Here is a 23241-nt window from a genome sequence, read left to right on the forward strand (position 1 = left end):
AAGCAAATGTATCTGTTTCAGAAGGACAATAGAAGGGAGTGGCGAGGAGCACAATGACTGGCCAGGGGGGAAGGAGTCAAAATTGAGAAGCCTGGACAGTACAGTGTTGAGAGTGGATATTTCAATAGCATAATACCCAAATCAATGAAGGGAATGTCATGAGACTTACAGATAGCACTGAAGCAGACATCAGCGAGGCTGGATTGAGGTGGAGAGAACAGACGCCTGAGCTTAGAATTATTGAACAAATTACCAGGCAATTTTCAAGAGAGGGTGCTGGCCAGGTATTAGGATAAGGATACCTTTAGAGGCCTGCAGCAAGATCCAAGGACTACATTGAGGAAGAATTGAGACAGAAGGGACCTAGTACTAGGAAAAGGCACACAGGTTCTGGAGGGAACCTTGGTGAATTCAAGGGCAAAAACAACCAAGGATGTTGTAGGGAAACGAGGCTGGCAAGAGAAATATAAAGGCAGCCAAACCATGGTGTCTAGTAAATAGAAGGTCAGATAATCTTAGGACAGACGGAGAGCAGGTGACTTGATGACAGCACAAAGAAAGCAACCACAGTTGTTTAGGCAGAATCAGCAAATTGGCCATATGGCTTAGTGGGTTAAGATTTACTCCAGACAACTGCTGTTGTCTGCTCACTACTAGTTCAGATTCTGGCAATACACTTTTTGCTTTCCCTCCATTTAAGGATATCAAATTGAGTACTATTACGTAAATCTCTATAATTTATAGTGCCAAAAACAGAAGATTATTAAGCACTATCAATAAAACTAAATTTTAGGGAGGAATGGACTGCAGAAACAGAGGAATAGGTATAGGAAAAGTCAACAGTGATACAAAATAAAGTGGAAACTTTGCTGAAAGAGGAAAAGCTGGGTCAAGATCAGAGGGAGAAGTAATAGAGGACATAGGTCAGATAAGCACTGGGAAATCACCTCTGGTGATTAGCAGCGCTGTACAAACTAACCCTAAATAAAATGTTAGCCAGATGAAGAGCAGATAAGTAGCCTGGAGGACATAGGGGGCGATGAGAGCTTTTGATTGTGATCCAGTGAGGAAAGGTAGTCTATAGAAGAGGCAAAGTCAGAAAAGCAAATGTCTTTGTGAGCCAAAACTCCCTGCTCTTAACTTGTATGGTCATGAGCAGTTCTGAAATTGGAAAAACTTTACTTGGGAACCTTTAAATTATGGGTTCAAAGTGGGCAACAAAAAGCGGATGAAATCACACAGGGCTGAGCCCTGAAAACCGTTCAACTTGTACATTTTTTTTAAACTGGCACAAAAAAATGCCACTAAGGGGAAACGTGACAGAAAATCTGTTTTGGCTTCATTGGTTGCAAAGTCTCTATTTTGAATATTGCATGGGGTCAAAGCACGTGCTGCAGCGAGCTGTGTGTGCCTGGTAAATCTCAGGGAATAATAATAACGGTAAGGAAACTCTGGTGGTTAAAGCAACTGCTGGAGAGATCTGTGTTTTGTTAAGTCACAGTTTTGACGCACAAAGTGGTACAGAGGAGTAATGTGTCTCCTGCAAAGCACATCAAGTCACAAGGAGATGACAACTTATTATGTTGTGTTGACAGGGAAGTTGGCCACTGTTTTATTACTTGCAGTTCATAATTTGCATACTTTCTAATACAGCACAGTGAGCTATGAACCGGCATCAAACACTTGCATGTAAACTGCAAGATATAGATTGAGAACAAACATGGTTCTAACCCAGTTATTATAAGGCTGCTAAAACGTTTTTGGGAGCATTAATAATGGATCATCCCAGTCAAGGTTATATTTTAAACCCCAACTTTGTATTTCTACCAGCTATACAATCTTGGCATATAATCCCTACCAGTAAAAACTATTTGTGACTCCTACACCTTGAAACCTTCTTTGTCTTATGACTCATCATGTACATTGATTTACACTACACACTTGTATGACTAATAGTCTGTGTATAATGTGTGTGTGATGTAAAGCGCTCTGACACCCTACAGTGGGATGAGTAGCGCTATGAAAGTATTACATTAAAAAAACAAGGAATTGCTATTTAAATTGTTATTCATGTAAATACTCATATGTACTTATACATCAGACATTTTTACAGTGCATGCGTATGTTACATATAGGAGTTGCAGAAAATCAAAAACTAGCCTCCAAATTGTAGATTTAGTAATTACAAGCTGTGTGCCTTTGTTTCCCCGTTACTTTGGCATTCAGGTAGGATCAAGATAGCATCCAGCCAGGATTATACTCTAACAGAAAGAGGGCTGATGGCACTTTAAATGTTCTCTCAGTTTTGGGCTCGAGAAGGAAGAGCATATTAGAAACCCTGGCAGGGCAGCCTCCGCCATACATCCTTCTAAGGTCGCTGAATAGTATCCTATTAAGTAGTGGTAAAGTCTCGTTTTATAAGCTTGAGAAGAGCACAAGTGAAGGCTGAAGCACTATAATATCAACAAGTACTGGCTAATGGGGGAGAACTATTGAATGGCTGGAATACAGCACTATAGAATGTGGTGCTAAAAGTTCAGTGAGCGGTGGTATTTAGAAACAGGCTGGGCACAAGCCACTGAAGGATTCAAAGCAGATATGGGGGCATTAGAGAACAGCCTGAGGTGGGAATTTATGATTATGGTGTAGCATTAAGTAAAGGAGGTATTTAGAGAAAAGGATCCAAATACCTGAGCAAAGTGGAGGGAGCGAGAGCGTAGGTTAGATTACTAGCGTTTGGCCATGGGAGCCTGATAATCCCCATGAGAGTCTGGGCTCCGGCTCAGGATAAGTGAGCCACGCATGGTGAAACACAAATTGTAGCAGCTTATCAGTTAGGTTACTTGAACAGGAACAGAATACAGTGAAGTTAGGAAACTGGGTAAGACAGTGAGAAGGAGGAATGGGCAGCTTGGGGGGCACAGTGCGTGCACTTACCACCACCATCGAGCTCCCAGTGAGGAAAGGAAGGAATGGTACTCTTTCAGTACCACCTCCACTTGGAAACAAATGCCTTTGAGACGAGGTGGTAAAAGAAGCCTTGAGCATTGCTGCCTGCCTCTTGGTTGGGACTTGGTTCCTACTAGTTTAGTTTTTTGCGATTTCCGTAAGTGCCTCCTGTGAGCTCCTGCCGTGCACTGGGCATGTAATTTTTTTATCAACCATGACACTGTTAATCTCTAGCTGCCTGAGGTGGAGGCCCCCATCCTTTCACACGTCACTTTGTCTCTGCTACTCCGTATGAGTCAATCTGGATGCCCCTGAAAACTGCTGGAGCCATAAATGTCAACAGACCCAATTCAGACAGGAGACTCCTGGTTTAAACAGTTTTATTTTAGCAGTGTGCTGCCTGAAAATGCCTCTGCTTCAATGAAGGTCTATGGACAAAATGTAGTCTCACGATCTTTTCTTATTTATTTTAAATCACCCTCTTTATAATTTCCAAATGTTAGCATGTATGGTCGAATCCATGTTGAGGAGTTCACATAATAAGTTACTTGTGCATTGCTTACTATCGATCGGCTCATCGTTGTTCCAGCAGGGCAGGTGAAGTGATGAGGGGCCCCTTGTGCTCCTTATTCTAATCTCCTGTTTTTTGGCCCAGACTGCGTGCGCCAGGTGTTCTCCTATAGTACTCCAACTATCCAACTCAAATACGTGTAATTCTTACCTGCAGGGCTGTGACCTGACAGGTGCCCCGTATCTCTAATCGCTGCCATAAATGTTTCTACAAGCACATTATTTTCGGTCTTCTGAGCCTCCTACAGAAATGAAAAAACTATTCTTCTTGACAGAAAGGGCTTTCCTGTGGAAAATGGCGTCACAAATGACAGCATGCCGTCTTTCTGCACAGTAAATAGAGGAATGTCGCAGCGGGTCCTTGAATCAGGAACTTTAGAACGCTGTACATTACTGGTTTTCAGGCTCTTTGGTGTTATTTCATGCAGAGCTGACTTCAGGGGCTTTTAAGCAGTGATGCATATGTGTGTGTTTTGTTAAACAAGTACATCGTATATCCTTAACCTTTTACGTAATTGATGGCATCCAGGGTCACCACATCCTCCTTGTTCAGCTTCCCTCAACCTGAGCTCGCAGGGCTCCTCTGACTACTTTTTCCGAGAATTTTCGAGCGCAGCATGCCTGTCCACTCTTAAGGACTCGGAAAGCGGGACATGCACCTTCTCTGACCCCGCACACACAGGTCTTTGCCACTGCAGTAGAATCCGCACTGCACCACAAGTGGCATGTTTTTATTGTTTCATCAACAGCACACGAGCAGCAACTTAGAGCACCCGGAAGCATAACTAATATGGAAGTCGACATCGCTCACTGGCATCCTGGCAGTGTGAGGTCTCCGCCTCTCGGAATGATGGTGAGCACCAATTTGCTCACAGCTGCAGCCAGGCTTAGCTTGGTTACCGTAATTACCTACAAAAAGGCGCATTTCCTAGATTTAAGATTCCGATTAGAAATAACTAGTATGTAATTATATTAGACGCACAAGGGTTACAGAGAATGCCTACTTGCCCGGAGGACTAAGTAGACAATAAAACTTCTTGTCTGCAACAAGAATCCTCATGTCCAGGGCGTCGGGCGATACGAATTCCCCACCCCTGGTCCCTTGATATATGTTGGATCCGAGGGCGCTGCCTTATATTTTTTATCAATGCGTGGATTGATGACACGTGCCCGAGTGGGCTCCTTGAAAACCTCCTGCGCGTGCTTGAGCACTCCCTTGAGCATTGGCAAAGTTTTGATTGACTTTTCGGCCACAGAGAAAGTGTCAAATAAAAAGTCCACATCCACAGGATCAGAGTGCAGCTCGACATCATGGTTAGCTGCAGCTCTCTCGATCAAAGCGTTGAAGGCAGCAGAGTCCTCCGTTGGCGAAGTTTTAGCCGCAAAGAGTTGCGGTTCCTGACCCGACTGCGGGTCCTCAGGGTCGCCTCCGGCAGACCAAGGTTCATGCTCCTCCTCCGGATCCGAGTACGCCGGATAGTTGTACTCGACCTCCTCCTCGTCACCATCCCCCGCGTTGGAGTGAGTTGGTGAACGCGGCAGGTCACTTGGAGACGCCGCGCCAAAGGTGCTGAAGTACCCGCAGAGTGCTTGTTTTTGAGAGGAATGCGAAAGTGTTCCAACACCGGCTCCGTGGTGATTTTCCTCTTGAGGAGGGACAGTTTCCCAGTATTGGCGTCGATGATGACCTCACGACGCTCTTCCTCCGCGAGTGGCTGGAGCCGAGGCTTAGACACCACTGGAGACGCTTTGGGCGTCGACACCACCTTCGAGGGCACCCCAGCCCCCTGCTTCGAAGCGAAGGCCTTCGGCGTCGACTTCGGCGGCAGGGTGAAGCGGATAGGCGCTTGTGCCTTCGACGGCTTCTGCGCGGGCTTCGACACCCCATCTTCAGGTTCGGGAAGCTCCGCGACCTTCCGAATCTGTTGCAGGGACTCTTCGACCTTCCTCGAAAGGGCTGGAGATGGATTGACTGCCTCACGTGATTTCCCTGACTTGGGAGCGGTGTCGGCGAGAGTCACCGTCTTCGGAGTCGACGCGGTACCGTCCTTGGCTCCAACGGCCGGAGCAGGGGAAGCCAGAGCTTTGGGATCGCCTTGACGCTTCTTCGAAGCCTTCTTCGGGACATCGACCGCGACCATCTTCGGCGCCGACGCAGCCGCGTCGGACGACTTCGCCTTCGGCACCGACCCCGAGGCCCTCGGGTCGGCCATCTTGGCGGGACTCTCCATGTCGGCCATTTTGAATTTCTTAGACTTTGACGCCTCAAGAGCTATCTGTACCGCTTTCACTTTCGGTTTTGAAACCGGAGGTGTTGATCCCGAAGGCTTCACTTTTGTTTACGGAAACGTGAGTGGCACCTCCAAAATGTCCGTGGCCGGGCCCGTAGGCGGAGCTGCTGGACTAATAACGGGGTCTTGGGTAAGGCCCGAAGGCGATCCCTCGACCTGGGCCGCAGGAAGGGGGTCAACCCCTGAGTCAGTCCGGGGATGCTCCTCCTCCGAGCTATCCCCCACGGTGGCAATGGCCCCATCGTCGTCCCCTACCTCGTCGCCGGCTCCGTCAAACTCCTCGTCTCCTGCGTCGTAGGCCTCCCCCTCGGACGCAGGGCTAGAGTCCGAAACCTGTTTGGCATTGTCGCTTCCAACGTCTTCTTCGAAGAGGTCGTCCGGCGGGGGCGCAGACATTTTGGCCTGGAGTCTCGCAGCCCGACGAATCTTGAGGGTCTTCTTGCACCGGAACTTTGAGCAGGCCATACACCTGGCCTCGTCGTGGTCCGGCGACAGACAAGTGTTGCACACTGGGTGCACGTCGAGGTGCGAGTATTTCGCGTTGCACACCGGGCACCGTTTAAACGGAGTCCGTTCCATGTCTGGAGCGTCGTGTAGGTCCGTCCGCGCCGACAGCACGCGGAAGGGCAGCGAGAGTTCGGAGCTGAAGAAACAGTAAACCCGAACGAAAACGATACCGGCGCCAAGCCTAAAGACCTTTTGGTCTCGAGTTAAGAGAGTTAACTATCGGTTCCGACAGAGGGAACCGACACACATCCGAACCCAATGGCGGAAAAAAACAATCTGGGGATGGAGGCGATGCCCATGCGCGCTGTAGTCCAGGGGAGGAGCCACCTATCTCGTGATACTTCGAAGACTCTTCCAGGACAACAATGTGCAATCATCCGGACCCAACACTAGGCGGCGATCTATGCACAGATATGAATTCAGCAGCCCACATGCCTCGAACACGTATTCTCGGTGCCGACCTTGGCCAGAAGGCAGAGGTGGGGCCGAAGCCTTGTCCTTTTTGTGAGTGATTTGGAGGGGCAACGGGTCTTCCCTACTCGCGTCACCTTGTTTCTTCGGCGTTAAGGTTAATCTCAAAATCAGAGTCAGAATCCGGCATGGATTCCACTCCCGCTGATGCCCCAACATTTACTTGTCCGGAATCTACACTGAAGATGTCCAATGAGTCTTCAATGCTCTGACGCTGCATCTCGAGATTGAGCTGGATGATAGCAATGAGTTTTCGTCGATCGAAACGATCTTTCTTGTGCTCAGGAGACAAGCACATGTTACACAACGTGTGCGAGTCAGTGCCCGGATATTTCGTGAGGCACTGGGGGACGAATTTAAATGGTGTCCGTTCCATCGATGGAAAGCTGAACCGACCCGGTTAGGCCCGAAGGCAGTCCACAAAGCTTTCCGATCCAAAAGTAGATCCCGTTGACCGAAACGATACCCGGAGAAGTGGGAAACACGTACGAAAGAATACCGTAAAGGGTAGAGAGGATTGTGCGTCGAGGGGTATCCCAAGGACGGTTTCGAACAGGAGCACAGCAATACACCTCCGAACCCGATGGCGGAAAAAACCAATCCAACAATGGAATCGATGATCATAGGCACTTTCACTGAAAGGAGGAGTCACCTTACATTGTGACTAGGAAAGACTTCTTCGAAGAAAAACTACTTGCAAATACGGACTCAACAATAGATGGCAGGAGTTTGCCAAGCATGTGTATCTACAGCACACACGCCTCGAACATACATTTTACAAACGTCAAAACCTAAACTGCATTGCTCTTTGGCAAAATCCTCATTTTTAATCAAGGAAGAAACAGCAAAGGAAACATGAAAGCAACCGTAGTAAAAGAAACCGAACTCTGGACAATGCTGGGAGAGTTACCATCAGTTTTTTTACCACCTGAATTGAAAAACAATAATTTGTTTATGCCAATGTGTGAGCAACTGACTAAGTGCAATGTTAGAATATTTAGCATCTTCTAAGGACTCACAGAATTGTTAAGCTTGTACTGGAGAGGAGGGGGTGGGGAAGAGAACAAAAAACTATCACACAAGCCTAAAAATTGAACATAGCCTAGTCTTTGAAAACCATGCAAACAATCTTTCGTGTCAGTCTGCAAATGCAGTGAGTTCATGCATCAGAGCAGTTATAACGTGGGTGGTCCACCCAAATTCTAGGGTTTGTAGTGACACATCTAGCCAGAAGAGAATCTCTCTATGGCATGCTTGGGAAGTGTCCTAACTCCAGAAGTGGTCATTTATTCTAGAGCACACATTTGGTTTTGAGTGGAGAGAGGTTTAGGTCAGGAAAATACAGATCGTGCCATCTTTACACAGATAGAATACATGGAGAGTGGTGGAGCAGAAGTTTCTGAAACAGGTTCTCTTTTTAGGACAACATCCGATTAAGGATTAGATCCTCGAAGTACTAGTCAGCGGTTTTAGGCTTCATTTTTTGTTTGGAGGAGGCGTGGAGGGACTTCTAAACCAAGACATCTGTTGTACTGGGACAAGAGCTTTGGTCCGCATGACCAACACTACTAGGCTCCTGTTTTAAGAAAAAAGTGACAGCCTTAACGGTAAGCGCAAAATATTTGAGAAATATCTCAAAGTCAACTGTTTAGATGCTTAATGTCCGGAGAGAGTGGCATTGCTTCTTTATAGACTTCTCGCAACAAAAGATGCTACAGGGTCCTAACAGCGAGCACATTTGAATGGTCCATTGGTTGAACGTAGCTATGTGGGACGTCAAGAGGGAGTCACAGTATTGGCGCTTCCTTTTCTCCTCCATAGAACACCCTCTGTGGGAGTTGTTGGGTGGAGAAAGGGAAAAGGAAGGAAAGAAAAGAAATAGAGAGAAAAAATAAGGAAGGAAAGAATGACCAATGGCATGTAATGTCCTATGTGTAATTCCCTCCTTGGCCTTAAAATCTCCCACCTTGCCTCGAGGGAGATTCCTTCCCAGTCCTTGTATGGTCAGACATTTTCCCGCCAAAATTAACATTTTGTTAATGTGACAGCAGATCACACAAATCACGTGCTTTGGAGGGAGACTTCTTCCTCAGCCATTGAAGACACTTCAAAAATAGTGACGTCATATCAGGAAAATTCCCCTTCAAATGTTGCAAAAAGGTGTGCATGCTTTAGGCAAGTTAAGAAGTCGAAGACAAGAAAAAAAACATGGAGAAAAGAAAGGGGACACATCCCTAAAAAGTGTTCGGACATCTTCAGCTTGGGGAAATAACCAAACCTGTGAAGAAACTGCCAATGCAATTCATTCAGGGAGGGTTGTGTTGCTGGCTCTTCACAGAGATAGTGCAGGCAGTTTCCTTTTATGCCGTCTCACATATGTTAAGGTTTTTTTTGGACACAGTACATTCATGCTGCAATGCTCCTTTAAATATTTGCTTTTAAAAAGGGATGAAGATTACAAAAAAAAGATACCCTGCTAGGGTCGTGTATATTTGTGCCAGCGTTTGGGAAACAGAACTCGTCATTTCATTTAAAATACGTTGTCTATGCTGTAGTAAATGTTACAAGGTCCCTTCCCATGCAAGTGACAGTCTTCTACATTTATGACTTTCAGTAGGAGGCAAAAACTATGCAAAAAGAAAAAAATGCATGTAATCCTGAAAAAAGGGTGTGAAAAATGAACTGCTATCAATCACGAAAATGCTCAGTGAATGCAATCTAATGTTTCTAAGATCTCGATCGAATTGGCTGTTAAAGACAGCGCCTTGATGCTGACCTTTGAAAGTAGGTGAAACTTGCATTACAAAACTGGCAGTCACTCTACTTTTGTTAAACGTTGGAGTTAAATATACCTTATCTACAATGTGTTTTTCTTTTTTTTTAAACGCATAGAAAAAAAAAGTTGAAAACAACTATAACAAATAATAAATCTATAGTTACAAATCTGAAAGCTCTCATACGAGGCACCCAAACTTGCTACATATCAAAAGGAGGCACCAGAGAGTTCCATTCCCACCTGGTTCCTGTCCAGCCAGGAGATGACATCGTTGCACTTGTCCATAATCTTCTGCTTGTCCTCGGCGCTGATCTTGTCCTGTAGCTTCTCGTCCTCCACCGTGGACTTCATGTTGAAGGCCAGCGACTCCAGGGAGTTCTTGGCCGATATCTTCTCGCGCTGTACCTCGTCCTCGGCCTTGTACTGGTCAGCCTCCTGCACCATGCGCTCGATCTCCTCCTTGCTGAGGCGTCCTGGGGGTGAAAGAGCAAGCAAGAAAGTTAGACTGATGGGAAGAGCTAGAGCCATGGTAGGGGCGAGACAGCCAAACAAGGAAGTCAGACTGATGGAAGCACTACAGTCAGGGTAGGAGGGGAGAGCAAAAAAATGAAGTCAGAATGAAGAGAGAACTAGAGTCAGGGTAGGGGGAGAGAGCAAACAAGGAGGTCAGAATAAAGGGAGAATTAGAGTCAGGGTGGGGGAGGGAGAGAGCAAACAAGGAAGTCAGAATAAAGAGAGAACTAGAGTCAGGGTAGGAGGAGAAAGCAAACAATTAAGGAAGTCAGAATAAAGGGAGAACTGGAGTCAGAGTGGGGGAGAGAGCAAACAATGAAGCAAACAATGAAGTCAGAATAAAAGGAGAACTAGAGTCAGGGTGGTGGAGGGAGAGCAAACAAGGAAGTCAGAATAAAGAGAGAACTAGAGTCAGGGTAGGGGGGAGAGAGCAAACAAGGAAGTCAGAATAAAGGGAGAACTAGAGTCAGGGTAGGGGGGGGAGAGAGCGAACAAGGAAGTCAGAATAAAGGGAGAACTAGAGTCAGGGTAGTCTTTACAAAGCTCCTCACCAGGTGTCTGTAAATGCTAAACCCAACCAAAAACTGCTTCTCGGCGCAAAGACCATTCCCCGCGTGCATCTTTCTGCTGGAAGTAGAAGCCATCCCGGAGGGAGTTTCAGCGAATATAGTATTAACAAGAAGGTGGCATGATTGGGGGAGGGGGGGGCAGACGGGAACTAAAGAGCAGATGGGTCGTAAGGCAGGAGAAAAAGGGGAAAGAAAAGTGTTAAAGGGAGGACTCAAATGGAAGGGAGTGAGGAATGAGACTAACAAATAAATGTGACCATGCAGAGAAAGCGAGAGTAGCGGGAGGCTGCAGCAGGATGCCACGAGCCCAAGCAGCCTCAGAATCTAGGCCGGGACAGAATTCCTTGCCTGAAGCCCTGGGGTCACAGTTTGAATGTTCTGCAGCTCTTTGCATGGGATGGACGGTCTCAGGGCGAGGATTCCAGAAAGACCCTTAATAGGGAGTCTTCTACACTGGCTGGAGATGGGATGTGAGCCAGGTGAAGAATCCCTGGATAGACTAGCAATGGGGTGCTTTGAGGCTAGTTGAGAGTCCGCTGTCAGCTAGCTATCTCTGGCATGTGAAAACATGGTGCTGGAACCGGTATGACCTTCATAAGGTTCAAAAGGGTCGATCCAAGTCTCAAGAGCAGTACAGTAGATTGTAAGCAGCCCAAGCCTCCTACCCCCTTATTCAAGGTGCTGCAAGTGTATTCTTGCTTATCATGTGGTCAGTGAAGACTTTGCACCCTAGGGCAAAGCTGGCAATGCCTCAGGTGCCATGTTCTAAAGGGCATATGTAGAACAGGAAAAGACAAAAAACGAATTCAAGAAGTGTAATGCCAAACTGACACAAGGAAAGACTTGAACCACAGTATTGGTTATTTGAGACACTGTAGGAGAGATTAGAGGAAGAATTCCGCTTTACCCTCGCCTGTACCACAAGGCTCACAAGTGTTGGAGGTTGCATCAAATATTTACATCAACTGGCAATGACCACTGATGCACTGCAACAGGGAGGCTCACAGATGGAGACAAACTATTTTGAAAAAGCAGCCACGACTGAGCAAGTCAAGGCATTGCTGAACAGCAACAGGAGCTCAGAGATTGCTCAGAGATGTCCTCAGAGGTAGCCTCTGAGGACAGGGGTAATTCCAGAATTCCCACCATGAGATAAACTGATACAAAGAATACAGGGTGGTCTCCCGAGAGGAATACACACCACAAAACATTTTGGAAAACGAGCTTAAGGTCCGCGTCGCATACTGAGTTGGAAGCAAATGACCGGCTTCCTCAGTCATCACGCAGGACAAGTCTGAGGCCCTGCATACTCCATTCACAAAATGTGCACCATCCCCAGCGAGTTCTGTTGCAGAAGCTGAGGGACTACAGGGAAGCCCCCATCATTTACATGTATTATAAATATCAGCGTTAATCTCCGAGAGGGCCTTTTTCTATAAGCCCATCCTTCTGTTAATGTTGTGCTTTTATCTGCTAAGTTGCAGATAAGAGGCCCATCACCCGCCCCACCCACTCCCTCCCTTGCTGTAACTGCGAAAGCGGGGGAGGATTCACGACACCTTTACCTGTGTTATTATACATGGACAACATTATACTTTTTAAATGCAACACAGTAGAAGGTTTTGTACAGTTCACATCCTGGAGTGATGTTTTTAAAATTAAAGTGAAGTAAAACAATTGCTTAGGATCACACAATGCTGTCAAGTGGGGAAGCCGGGATGGATCCCAGGTTTTCTGGTTTCACATTGTGCGATTCAGCCATTAGATGTATATGCTTCGCTTCCCCTATGTCCACTTCCCACGTTCACCCCCTGCTGGCATCAATGCGGCCCTCAGTCACACCAAAGGCCAAACCTTTTGGCCCTTGGAAATACGAGTACCCATGCCTTGACTGTTGCTCATTACTACCTTGATCGGCTAGCCTGCAAAATTAAAAGACTGCAGTGGGTATAAAACTATGCTGCCATACTGATGCTCCGATTTAAGCTTACATTTCTCTAGTTGTGGCCTCCTGGCTCAGGAATCTGGTGCAAGACCAGATTATATTCAAAAAAGTGCGTCTAGTACACTAAACCCATTTTCCCAAATTGTGGCTCTGCTCAGTTCCCCCGTTTAACCCTGAACCAGCCATTGTATTTTCAGAGACCTAGGAATAAACTTACTGCCTGTTTCAAAAATCCACATCAAAACCTTCTGCTGCAGTACTTTTCGGTAGCCTCTGCTATAAAGTGGAATTTTCTGCCATTAAATTTGAGACTGGTGTCCGACATCACCAAACTAAGGAAACCTCTAAAGATATGGTTTTTCCAGTTGCAGTAAAAGGGTAAGTAGGTGAAAGAATGGTGGATGAGTAGGTGTGAAGATGGGTGGATGAAAGAAGGGCAGTGAATGGAAACCTTAGAGAATGGGTGGGCGGGTTAAAGGATGGCAGAGTGAATGGAAACCTCTGAGTATGGATGGATGGAAGGTAAAGTAAATGAAATTCTGAGGATGCTGGATGGATGGGTGAATTTATAGCATAGTAAATGGAAATCAGTATGGATGGAAGGCCAAGTAAATGGAAATCTGAGAGGATGATGGATGGGCATGGGTGAAAGGAGGGCAGAGTAGAAGGATGACAGAGTAAATGGAACTCTAAGCGGATTGATGGACGGATGAGTGGGTAAAAGGATTGTAGAGTGATTAAAAAAACTCAAGGAATCGATAGCAGAGCAAGTGAAAATTTGAGTATGGATGGATAGCGGAGTAAAAGCGAAATATGAGACAATGGAGGATGACTAGTAAGTGGAAATCTGAGAGGATGGATGAATCAGAGGGTGAAAGGATATAGTAATTGGAAATCTAAGAAGATGGATTGATGGATGAGTTGCAAAGGAAACGGAAATCTGCGAGGATTGAAGAATGGATGGACAAAGGGATAAATCAATGTATGAAAGGCTTTATTGATGGATGGCTAAATCAAATGATAGATGTATGGGTGAATAGATGGATGGATGCATGAATGGTTGGAGGAAATGGCCAACGAGTATATGGAATTGTTAGACTAAATGATGGATGAAAGAATAACTGGATGAAACATTGGACCTAATCCACATGTTCTCTCAATGTAAAGGAATTAGGGTAACCTGTGCAGAGATCGAGAAGTTTCTGGGGCTGCTAGATATTCAGGTAAATCTATCCCCTACCCTTATGATATCTGGCATTGGTAATAATCCTGATTCAGAATGGGACAAGGAGGTCTTCTTATTTATATGCTTAGCAGTCCTTCGAATCCTGGTGGCAGCAGGATGGAAGGATAACACTGCACCTACTATTCAAATGTGGCTTGCTAGATTGCTGGGCATTCATAAAATTGAAGCCGCTCTCCATAAAAGCAGGGGAAGAAAGATGAGGGAGTGGGGCCTCTGCGTCTGGGCGCCCCTTGCTTTGTGGAGACAAACCCCTTGAAAGGTTATTAATGTGTTTGCATATATATAAGAATTTTTCCACTAAGGCCTATGTTATCTTTTTTTTTTTGTAAAATTTTTATTTGTAGTTTGCAAAGGTGAAAGTAGAAAAAGAGAGGAATAGAAAAAGGACAAGAAAGAAGGAGAAGGCAAAAAAGGGAACAGGTGACATTCTGCCATTGAGCCCCTCACAGGGGGTGCTGAAGAATCATTATTGCAAAAAAAATAAAATAAAGGGAAACCCAAAAAATACAGCAAAAGGGACGGCAACCGGCAGAGTCAATAGAAGTGCTAGTGATATGGAACTTCAGTCTACATTGTCCGTAGTACGCATCCATGTTCCAACGGCTAGGGCATAGTTCTCAGAAGATGAAGGGCGTTCCAATCTCGCTCATGATCACCGAGGAAAAATAAAAGAAAAAGGGCTCAGGCCGTCCGGCCGCAAAAGTGCATCAAGTCGCCACTAAGAGAAAAAGAACAACCCCAACTAACCTCCCCCTTCTCCCCCCCCCACTCCCACCCCTCCCCCAGTGGTGGCGACCAACTCGCAGTCAGAACATCATCATACACACAGGTGATTAGATTTGAAAGAGGTGAAGCGCACGTAGCGCCGAAGGGCAAACTGCCGAAGGCAACCCACGTGACAGAAACCTTACCAAGGGGCCCCAATTAAACATGAAGTTTTTAAAGTTCCCCAGGAAGATATCCGAAAGTCGCTCCATACTCAGTAGTCGCCATAGCCGTGCGTGCCATAAAGAAATGGCAGGAGCAGTCGGGCTTTTCCAAGCGGTTGCCAACGTCAGCTTGGCCGCCCCCAGACACAGCCACATAATGCGCTTATCAGCTCTAGTTTGGTGTTCAAGCTGCGGATCCCTAAGGCCCAGCAAGACAAAGTCCATGGAGTCCGGGAGTGGGTCTATGTTATCTTTTATCCTTACCTTTTAAACTCATACTAAATACTTGCAAATTGTATATTTTGTTTCCTCGACTTCTAATCAATTTTACTCTGACATTCCATGGTTGAAATGCCGGTCTTTTTTTTATGAACTAACAAATTTAATGTATTGTACCAGGTAAAATGAAAATAAATTAAAAAAAAAGGGAAAGGTGAAAAGGTGGAAAATCAACAGGTAGACGGAAGGGTGAAAGGACAAATAGATAAGATACTAGAGAAAAGGGAGCTCCTCTTGAGAGTTTGGGGCTCACTTGCTGCCGTTAAGAGTTCTGGGTCAAAATGGTGGGGCAGAGGTATTTTAATTTTTTGGCTACTCCCTTAAGCCCAGGCCACTGAAAGGGTGCACATAACAACAGACTTGCCTCTTAGTTCCCTGCTGGCATTGCTGTTAGGGCAGGTGGAAGAATGTATACTTAAATTTATGTTTGAAAGTATTAATTTTGAAAAACTACTTCTCGATGTACTGCTAGGTTCATGAAATAAACTTTCTAAAAGTGTATTATATTTTTTTCACATTTGTTGTAAGACAGCTTTAAAAATGAAGGCGTTCTTAAAGTTAAACAGTGCAGGACGCACTAGTTACTTCATGTCTTTAACTTCAATTAACCTGTAAACATAATCTTGCCCATTTATTTTACTTATTTTTAATGTTAGTGCAGGGTCGACCAAACAGCATTCCAGTGCTGCTGATGACCTGGGGACGCATGTAAAGGCCAGAAGGGCTGCATGCAGCCCGGGGCCGTACTTAAGAGTATCATGAAGTCCAGGCACCCTGAACGGACAATGTGAACTTGGTGAGAAATGTAAATAGGCGTAAAATAGGTAGTAAGATGGGAATAGGAAGGCTTGACCTCAGCATAAACCCGTTTTGCTTTCTTTAATGCAATGCAGACTGGTATGCCCAGATGCAGGTCCTGTGCTCACCTTGCTGTATAATTGAAGCTACACCTACTGATTAGGCCAATACAGTCAAAAACTGGTGTGAGGTTGCTTGTGCTCCTGTTTAGAGGGAACCTGGCATGGCAGTTTGGGCTGGAGTGTGTTGTGGCCCAGACTGGTGCGTATGTCTGCTTCCAATCCGAGGTGGCATGGTGAGCAAAAAAAAAAAAAAAAAAAAAGAAAACTGGAATGGAGGCCCAAATATTTACATGTGGCTGAGATCAAACAAGCATTCCACCCTTCACTTCTGCACTGCATTAACCTGGTCCTTCATAAATAAAACAGACCATTTTTACTCTTACTTTACATGTCTTATACAGACCGAGAAGGCTGGAGTCGGGGTCTACAAAAGGATGATACCATAACAGAAAGGGTTTGGCAGGACATGGGATCCCGGTCCTATTGCAGCTAAATCTCAAATACTCAGAAGTAATTTAACTTTAAAAACTTTGGAGGGGCGGCAGTTAGGCTGCGTGGCTGCAGAATATCTCAACAAATCTCCAACATGGTCAGTGTAAAGAAACTAATCAAAACCACAGAAAAGAATTAGATGGAATAGCGGAATCATGTGTAACAACAAGTAAAGCCCAGGGGAACCTGCAGTCTCGGAATCGAATGGTGGAAGTCAATGAAGAGGCCAAAATCTGGAATGTTCAGCCAGCTAAAAACCAAGAGTGCTCATTTCGAAAGGTCTGTTTAGACGATGTGTTGAAAGCAACAGAAAAATCCAACAGAATGAAGGTGGCAGGTAGGACAATCTGCACAGTGTTGAAGGTTGCCCAGCTCACACCACGGCTACCTCAGCGGTGAGGCCAAGTGCGTGCTCACAAAACCCTGATGCTAGAGAAAGACTTCACAGTCTAATAAACTGTTTAGTCCTGTCAGGAAGTAGAGATATGGGGCATTAATTGACCATACTGCAAGAGTTACCAGATACAGCCTGGCACCTGCGGAGATCCATACAGGGAGGAATCTGCGGTTAGAAGTATCCATCGGGAAAAGGAATTAGGAACAGTTAAGCCTTGGTCAGTTGGACACAAAGAAATCACACGTGGGTAAATTTAAGTTTACTGGAGCTCACTGAGGTCAGATAAGGGTTAGTTTGGGTTAGCCAAGAGTTTTTTTGATGAAGTGATCCTAGCTCTTTCTGGGGCCAAGAGCAGTGAAGTTTGAGGAAGTCAAGGGAAACCTGGTATATATTCTATGTAAGTATTTGATAGACCAAAAACTCCAGTGGCGGAAACCATTGCAACCTAACCAGGATTGTGTGCTGGTGATAAGCAGAAGACACACAATTGCTGGACGGAATGCAGAACAAATCAAAACATTCAACCTTAGTCAAGAGATCTGGGTTAAATCCATCATTCTTTTGCTCACCATGCCACCCCAGCTTAGACATGGCCATATGCAAGTCAGCCTTGACCCTGTGCCTCATGGGAACAGTCCAGCGCGAACTGCCATGCCAGGTCCTCCCTGGACTGGAAACATGCATCCTAGGACCGATTTCGGGGTTTCACCCCTCATCAGCCAGGAAAGCTTGATTCCAGTGGCACAGTGAGCCCGGGATAAGCAGATGGCAGGTGTGCCCAACACCCACCTTAAACAGCTGCTAAGCCAACCCCCTTACCCTTGTCATTGGTGATCGTGATCTTGTTCTCCTTTCCAGTACTCTTGTCCACAGCAGACACGTTCAGGATGCCATTGGCATCGATGTCAAAGGTCACCTCAATCTGAGGGACACCTCGCGGCGCGGGCGGGATTCCGGTCAGCTCGAACTTCCCAAGGAGGTTGTTGTCTTTGGTCATTGCACGCTCTCCTTCATAGACCTAGGGGGAATTGGCAGAAGGAAATAGAGGTTAGCCTACTATGATAAATACATTGATTCCTTCCATTCCATATTGTCCTATTTTAAAGAATGCTTAAAGAAGAATATTGATGAAATAAAATATATAACGAATTTGAAAAAAACACGAACAGCATAGGATGGGTGTGTCATTTCTGGACTTCTTAAATGTCAGAATCCAAAAGGGTTGCGCTGTTTACTTTCGGAGGTAATGTTGCCAAAAATTCCAAGTCTCAAAGCAGGTTCAGAAAGTAAAAGAAATCTCGCAATTCATCTTTTTTTTTTATCTAACAGGCGTTTTGGAAAATCTCTCCACGTATCTCATAGAATCTCTTTAAAATTATAAATTCTCCCATTAAATCTTAATACAGTTTTGTTTTTTATTTTATTATGAGAAGCCTTGCTCCTCATCTTTTAACTAAGGGCCAGATATATTAGTAGGATTTACTGTTTCTGAGTCAATCCCTTCCTTTATGAAACCGCTTTAATTATCCTTAATTCCCAATATAACAGTAAATAATTGTCTGGCCCATATGAAAAGCTTAGACAACGTGGGCTAAAATGATGGACAGGGAGCCATAGGCCAAACTAATCAAAAAGAACAGTGAGTGCCGGAGTTACTCGGACCCCGAAGTTATGAACACAACAGGTCAAAGTGGCCAAATGTGCACAAATGCAAATGGCATCAAGTTGGCGATGCAGCTCGTGCAAGGTTAGTAAAATGCTACTAACCAGTATGCATCTGTTCTGGCATGTAAAGCTGCAGAGTTACACACTGTTGCATAGATCGCCATCTAGTGTTGAGTCGGGATGTTAGCACTTGTTTTTGTCCTGAAAAGTCTTTGGAAATCCCGAGATAGGGGACTCCTCCTTTGAAATACATTGCGCATGGGCATCGGCTCCATCCTTAGATTGTTTTTCGACAGCAGGGAATTGTTGGAGCTTTGTAAGAAAACAGGAAGGATGCTCATGTAAGCTGCATCTAATTAAGATAATACTGGAACAGATAAAGGTAGCTGGGGAGGCGGGAGGGCGTGTGTAACTCTGCAGCTCTACATGTCAAGAACAGATGCATACTGGTAAGTAGCATTTTCCGTTCGAGGCATATGAGCTGCAGATTACACACTTGCGTAGATTATATAGCAGTACCCCCTCTTAGCGGCGACCACCAGTATTTGTTGGAGTAGTTTGAAATAGTGTTTGGAGCACAGCCTGGTCCACAGTAGCTTGTTGTTTAGTTTGCACATCTACTCAGTAGCATTTTGTGAATGTGTGCTGTGTAGGCCATGTAGCTGCTCTGCAGATATCGTCTAAGGGAATGTTCCCTAAAAATGCCATTGAAGCCTCTATCTTCCGTGTAGAGTGGGCTTTGGGAGGAACAGATAACGTACGTTTAGCTTTGTGGTAGCAAATTTGTATGCATTTCACCATCTACCTAGCTAGTCCAGATTTTGGTATGGTGTTGCCTTTGTGTGGTGGTGAGAGACACGAAAAGTTGTTTGGTCTTACGAAAGGGTTGTGTTTTCTCGATGTAGAAAAGCAATCCTCTTATGACATCTAAGGTATGAAGGGCTCTTTCTGCGACTGTTTGTGGCTGCGAGAAGAATACGGGAAGCTCCACAGATTGAGGTGGAAGGGAGAAATGACTTTAGGAAGGAATTTAGGATTAGTTCGGAGAGCAACCTTATGATGCATCTGCAGCAAAGGTTCCTGAATTGTTAGTGCTTGTAGTTCACTAACTCTTTGTAGAGAGGTTATAGCTACTAGGAAAGCAACTTTCCATGTTAAGAATTGTAGCTCACATTTATGTAAAGGTTCAAAGGGAGGCCCCATTAGCCGTGTGAGGATGATGTTTAAATTCCACACAGGTGAAGGTGGTACTCAGGGAGGAATTATTCTTTTGAGGCCTTCCATAAAGGCTTTTATGGCAGGTACTTTGAAAAGTGATAGATGCTGTCTATTTTGTAGAAACGCTGCTATGGCAGCAAGATGCAGTCTAATAGACGTGTAGGCTAAGTTGCATCTTTGGAGGTGTAGTAAGTAGCCTATGATGTGTTGGATAGACACATCTATGGGACTGATGTTGCTGTTATGACAATATATCACAAATCGATTCCACTTGGCTGCATAGCATGCCCTAGTGGTGGGATGTCTAGCTTCATTAATGATGTTCATACAGTCTGGGGGAAGGTTAAGCTAACCGAATTCTAGGACCTTCAGGAGCCAGATCGCAAGGTTGAGCTGAGCTGGATCCGGGTGTTTGATCTCTCCATGGTTCTGAGTCAAGGGGGTTATAGAGAGGTGTAGCTTTGGTGGAGTACTACGGAGAGCTGTAGCAATGTGGTGTACCACGGTTGTCTGGCCAAAGTTGGAGCAACTAGGATGAGAGTTAGGGAATGTTGCTGTAGTTTGCGCACCACTAGTGGAATGAGTGGGAGAGGCAGAAAAGCGTACACAAATCTGCCTGACCAGTACATCCATATCGCATTGCCTTTGGACAATGGGTGTGGATATCTGGCGGCGAAGCTTGGGCATTTGGCGTTTACATGGTTGGCGAAGAGGTGTATCTCTGGTTGTCCCCACATCAAGTTGCCACTCGTGGATCTGTTGTGCCTGACTGCTCAACAGATCGGCTATGGTGTTTTGTACTCCCGGGACATGTTGGGCTAAGAGGAAAATGTTCTGAGGTATAGCCCACCTCCATATGTTTTGTGCTAGCTGAGAGCTGCAGAGAGTGTGTCCCACCTTGTCTTTGTATGCAGTACATGGCTGTCATGTTGTCCGTGCGGACTAAGACAGCCTTGCCTGATATTTGCTTTTGAAATGCTAAGGCTAGGAATATGGCTTGTAACTCCAGGTGGTTTATGTGGAGTAATGCAAATGCTACTTACCAGTATGCATCTGTTCTTGGCATGTAGGGCTGCTGACATTCATATCTGTGCATAGATCGCCACCTAGTGTTGGGTCCGGATGATTGCACATTGTTGTCCTGGAAGAGTCTTCGAAGTATCACGAGATAGGTGGCTCCTCCCCTGGACTACAGTGCGCATGGGCATCGCCTCCATCCCCAGATTGTTTTTAGCCATTGGCAGAGATGGAGTGAAGAATGTGAGTGATGACCATGCTATGAGCATATGTATGTAAATGAATGAATTCTGCAGCTGCTACAGGCGCCGGGGAGGAGGGTGGGCGATATGAATGTCAGCAGCCCTACATGCCAAGAACAGATGCATACTGGTAAGTAGCATTTGCAGTTCGAGGCATGTGGGCTGCTGAATTCATATCTGTGCATAGAATACATAGCAGTCCCTCCATTAGCGGCGGCCGCCCGTGCCAGCTGCAGCAGTTTGGAAAAGTGTTTTAGAACAGCCTGCCCTACAGCTGCCCGCTGTTTGGAGTGCACTTCTACACAGTAGTGTTTCGTAAATGTGTGTGTGGTAGACCATGTGGCTGCTCTACAGATATCTTCTAAGGGAATGTTACCTAGGAAAGCCATAGAGGCCCCCAACTTCCTGGTGGAGTGGGCCCTCGGTGGGATAGTGAGAGTGCGCTTAGCTTTAGCGTAACAGATCTGAATGCACTTCACTATCCACCTAGCAATCCCTGCTTTAGAGATAGCGTTTCCCTTGTGGTGAGTGGCAAAAGCAACAAAAAGCTGCTTGGTTTTGCGAAAATCTTTTGTCCTGTCTACATAATACATCAAGGCCCTCTTAATATCAAGGGTGTGGAGCATGCGCTCCGCCAGTGTATCTGGGTTTTGGAAAAACACCGGCAATTCAATTGTCTGGTTTAAGTGGAATTGGGATACCACTTTGGGCAGGAATTTAGGGTTAGTGCGTAGCACCACCCTGTTAGCATGTACCTGGAAGAAAGGTTCTTGGATGGTGAGCGCCTGCAGCTCGCTAACCCTCCGTAGCGAAGTAATAGCTACTAAGAACGCAACCTTCCAAGTCAGAAACTGAAGCTCACAAGAGTGCAGTGGCTCAAAGGGAGGACCCATCAGCCTCGTAAGAACCACATTGAGGTTCCATTCTGGAGCTGGTGGGGTCCTTGGTGGAATGACCCTTTTGAGTCCTTCCAGAAAGGCCTTGATAGCAGGGACCCTGAAGAGTGACAGGTGTCGTCTATTCTGGAGGTATGCTGCCATAGCAGACAGGTGAATGCGGATGGAAGAGTACGCCAGATTGCATTGGTACAGGTGGAAGAGATAGCAAATGATGTTTTGAATGGAAGCATCTAGCGGGTCGATATTGTGGTTAGCACAGTAGATGACAAACCTCTTCCATTTAGCCGCATAACAAGCTCTGGTAGTGGGCTTACTTGCCTCCCGAATGATGTTCATGCAATCGGGAGGAAGATTGAGGTAGCCAAACTCTAGGACTTCAGGAGCCAGATCGCCAGGTTGAGCTGTTGCGGATCTGGGTGCTGAATGTCGCCATGGCTCTGCGTCAGAAGGCTGGGAGTGAGATGAAGCCTTTGATGCGGTACCACGGACAGTTCCAGAAACGTGGTGTACCATGGTTGGCGAGCCCACGTTGGAGCAACTAGGATGAGAGTCATCGAGTGCTGCCTGAGCTTGCGTGCCACCAGCGGCATCAGAGGTGCTGGGGGAAAAGCGTACGCAAATTTGCCTGACCAGTTCATCCACATCGCATTGCCCTGTGATTGGGGGTGTGGGAATCTGGCGGCGAAGCTTCGGCATGTTGCGTTCTCCTTTGTGGCGAACAGGTCTATCTCTGGATGACCCCACCTTTGGAAGTACGGTTGGAGTACTGATGGATGTATCTCCCACTCGTGCATCTGATGGCTGTGCCTGCTGAGCAGATCCGCCATTTGATTGTCCTTGCCCGGGAGATGCTCTGCCATGAGGAAGATGTTCCTCTGAATGGCCCACTTCCACATGCTCTGAGCCAGATGAGACAGCTGTGGAGAGTGTGTGCCTCCCTGCTTCTGGATGTAGTACATGGCCGTCATGTTGTCCGTCCGGATCAACACGACTTTGTTGCACAGATGTACTTTGAACGCCTTCAAGGCCATGAAGATTGCCATCAGTTCCAACACATTGATGTGCATCTTCCTTTGCTGTAGTGTCCATAGTCCCTGCACAGTGTAATGGAGTACATGCGCTCCCCATCCCTGGAGAGAGGCGTCCGTCGTCAGGATAATCTGTGGGACAGGCTCTTGGAATGGTCGGCCCTTGCAAAGGTTGTGTGGATTCCACCAATGCAGAGAGTTGTATGCCCGACCGCTCACCAACACTAGGTCTGTCAGTTGCCCATGAGCCTGAGTCCACTGACGTGCAAGGCACTCCTGAAGCGGACGCATATGTAGTCTCGCGTGCGGGACAATGGAGATGCAGGAGGCCATCATGCCTATCAACTGCATGAACACCTTCGCTGGAAGCGAGTGTTG

At 46.1% G+C, this 23241-nt stretch overlaps 1 protein-coding gene across 1 annotated transcript in view; it reads right to left on the minus strand.

Annotated features, from left to right (window-relative positions):
- Nucleotides 1–23241, minus strand: part of LOC147701053 (heat shock cognate 71 kDa protein-like) — a 106761-nt gene that overhangs the window by 12056 nt on the left and 71464 nt on the right. The window contains exons 7-8 of the mRNA XM_086929848.1: nt 17614–17812; nt 9805–10037 (exon numbers count right to left, since the gene is read on the minus strand). Coding sequence (XP_086785974.1) covers nt 9805–10037; nt 17614–17812 — 432 coding nt within the window. The remainder of the gene's footprint in view (nt 1–9804; nt 10038–17613; nt 17813–23241) is intronic.

This window comes from Lissotriton vulgaris, chromosome 7, assembly GCF_964263255.1.
Source record: "Lissotriton vulgaris chromosome 7, aLisVul1.2, whole genome shotgun sequence".
NCBI classification, from domain to species: domain Eukaryota; kingdom Metazoa; phylum Chordata; class Amphibia; order Caudata; family Salamandridae; genus Lissotriton; species Lissotriton vulgaris.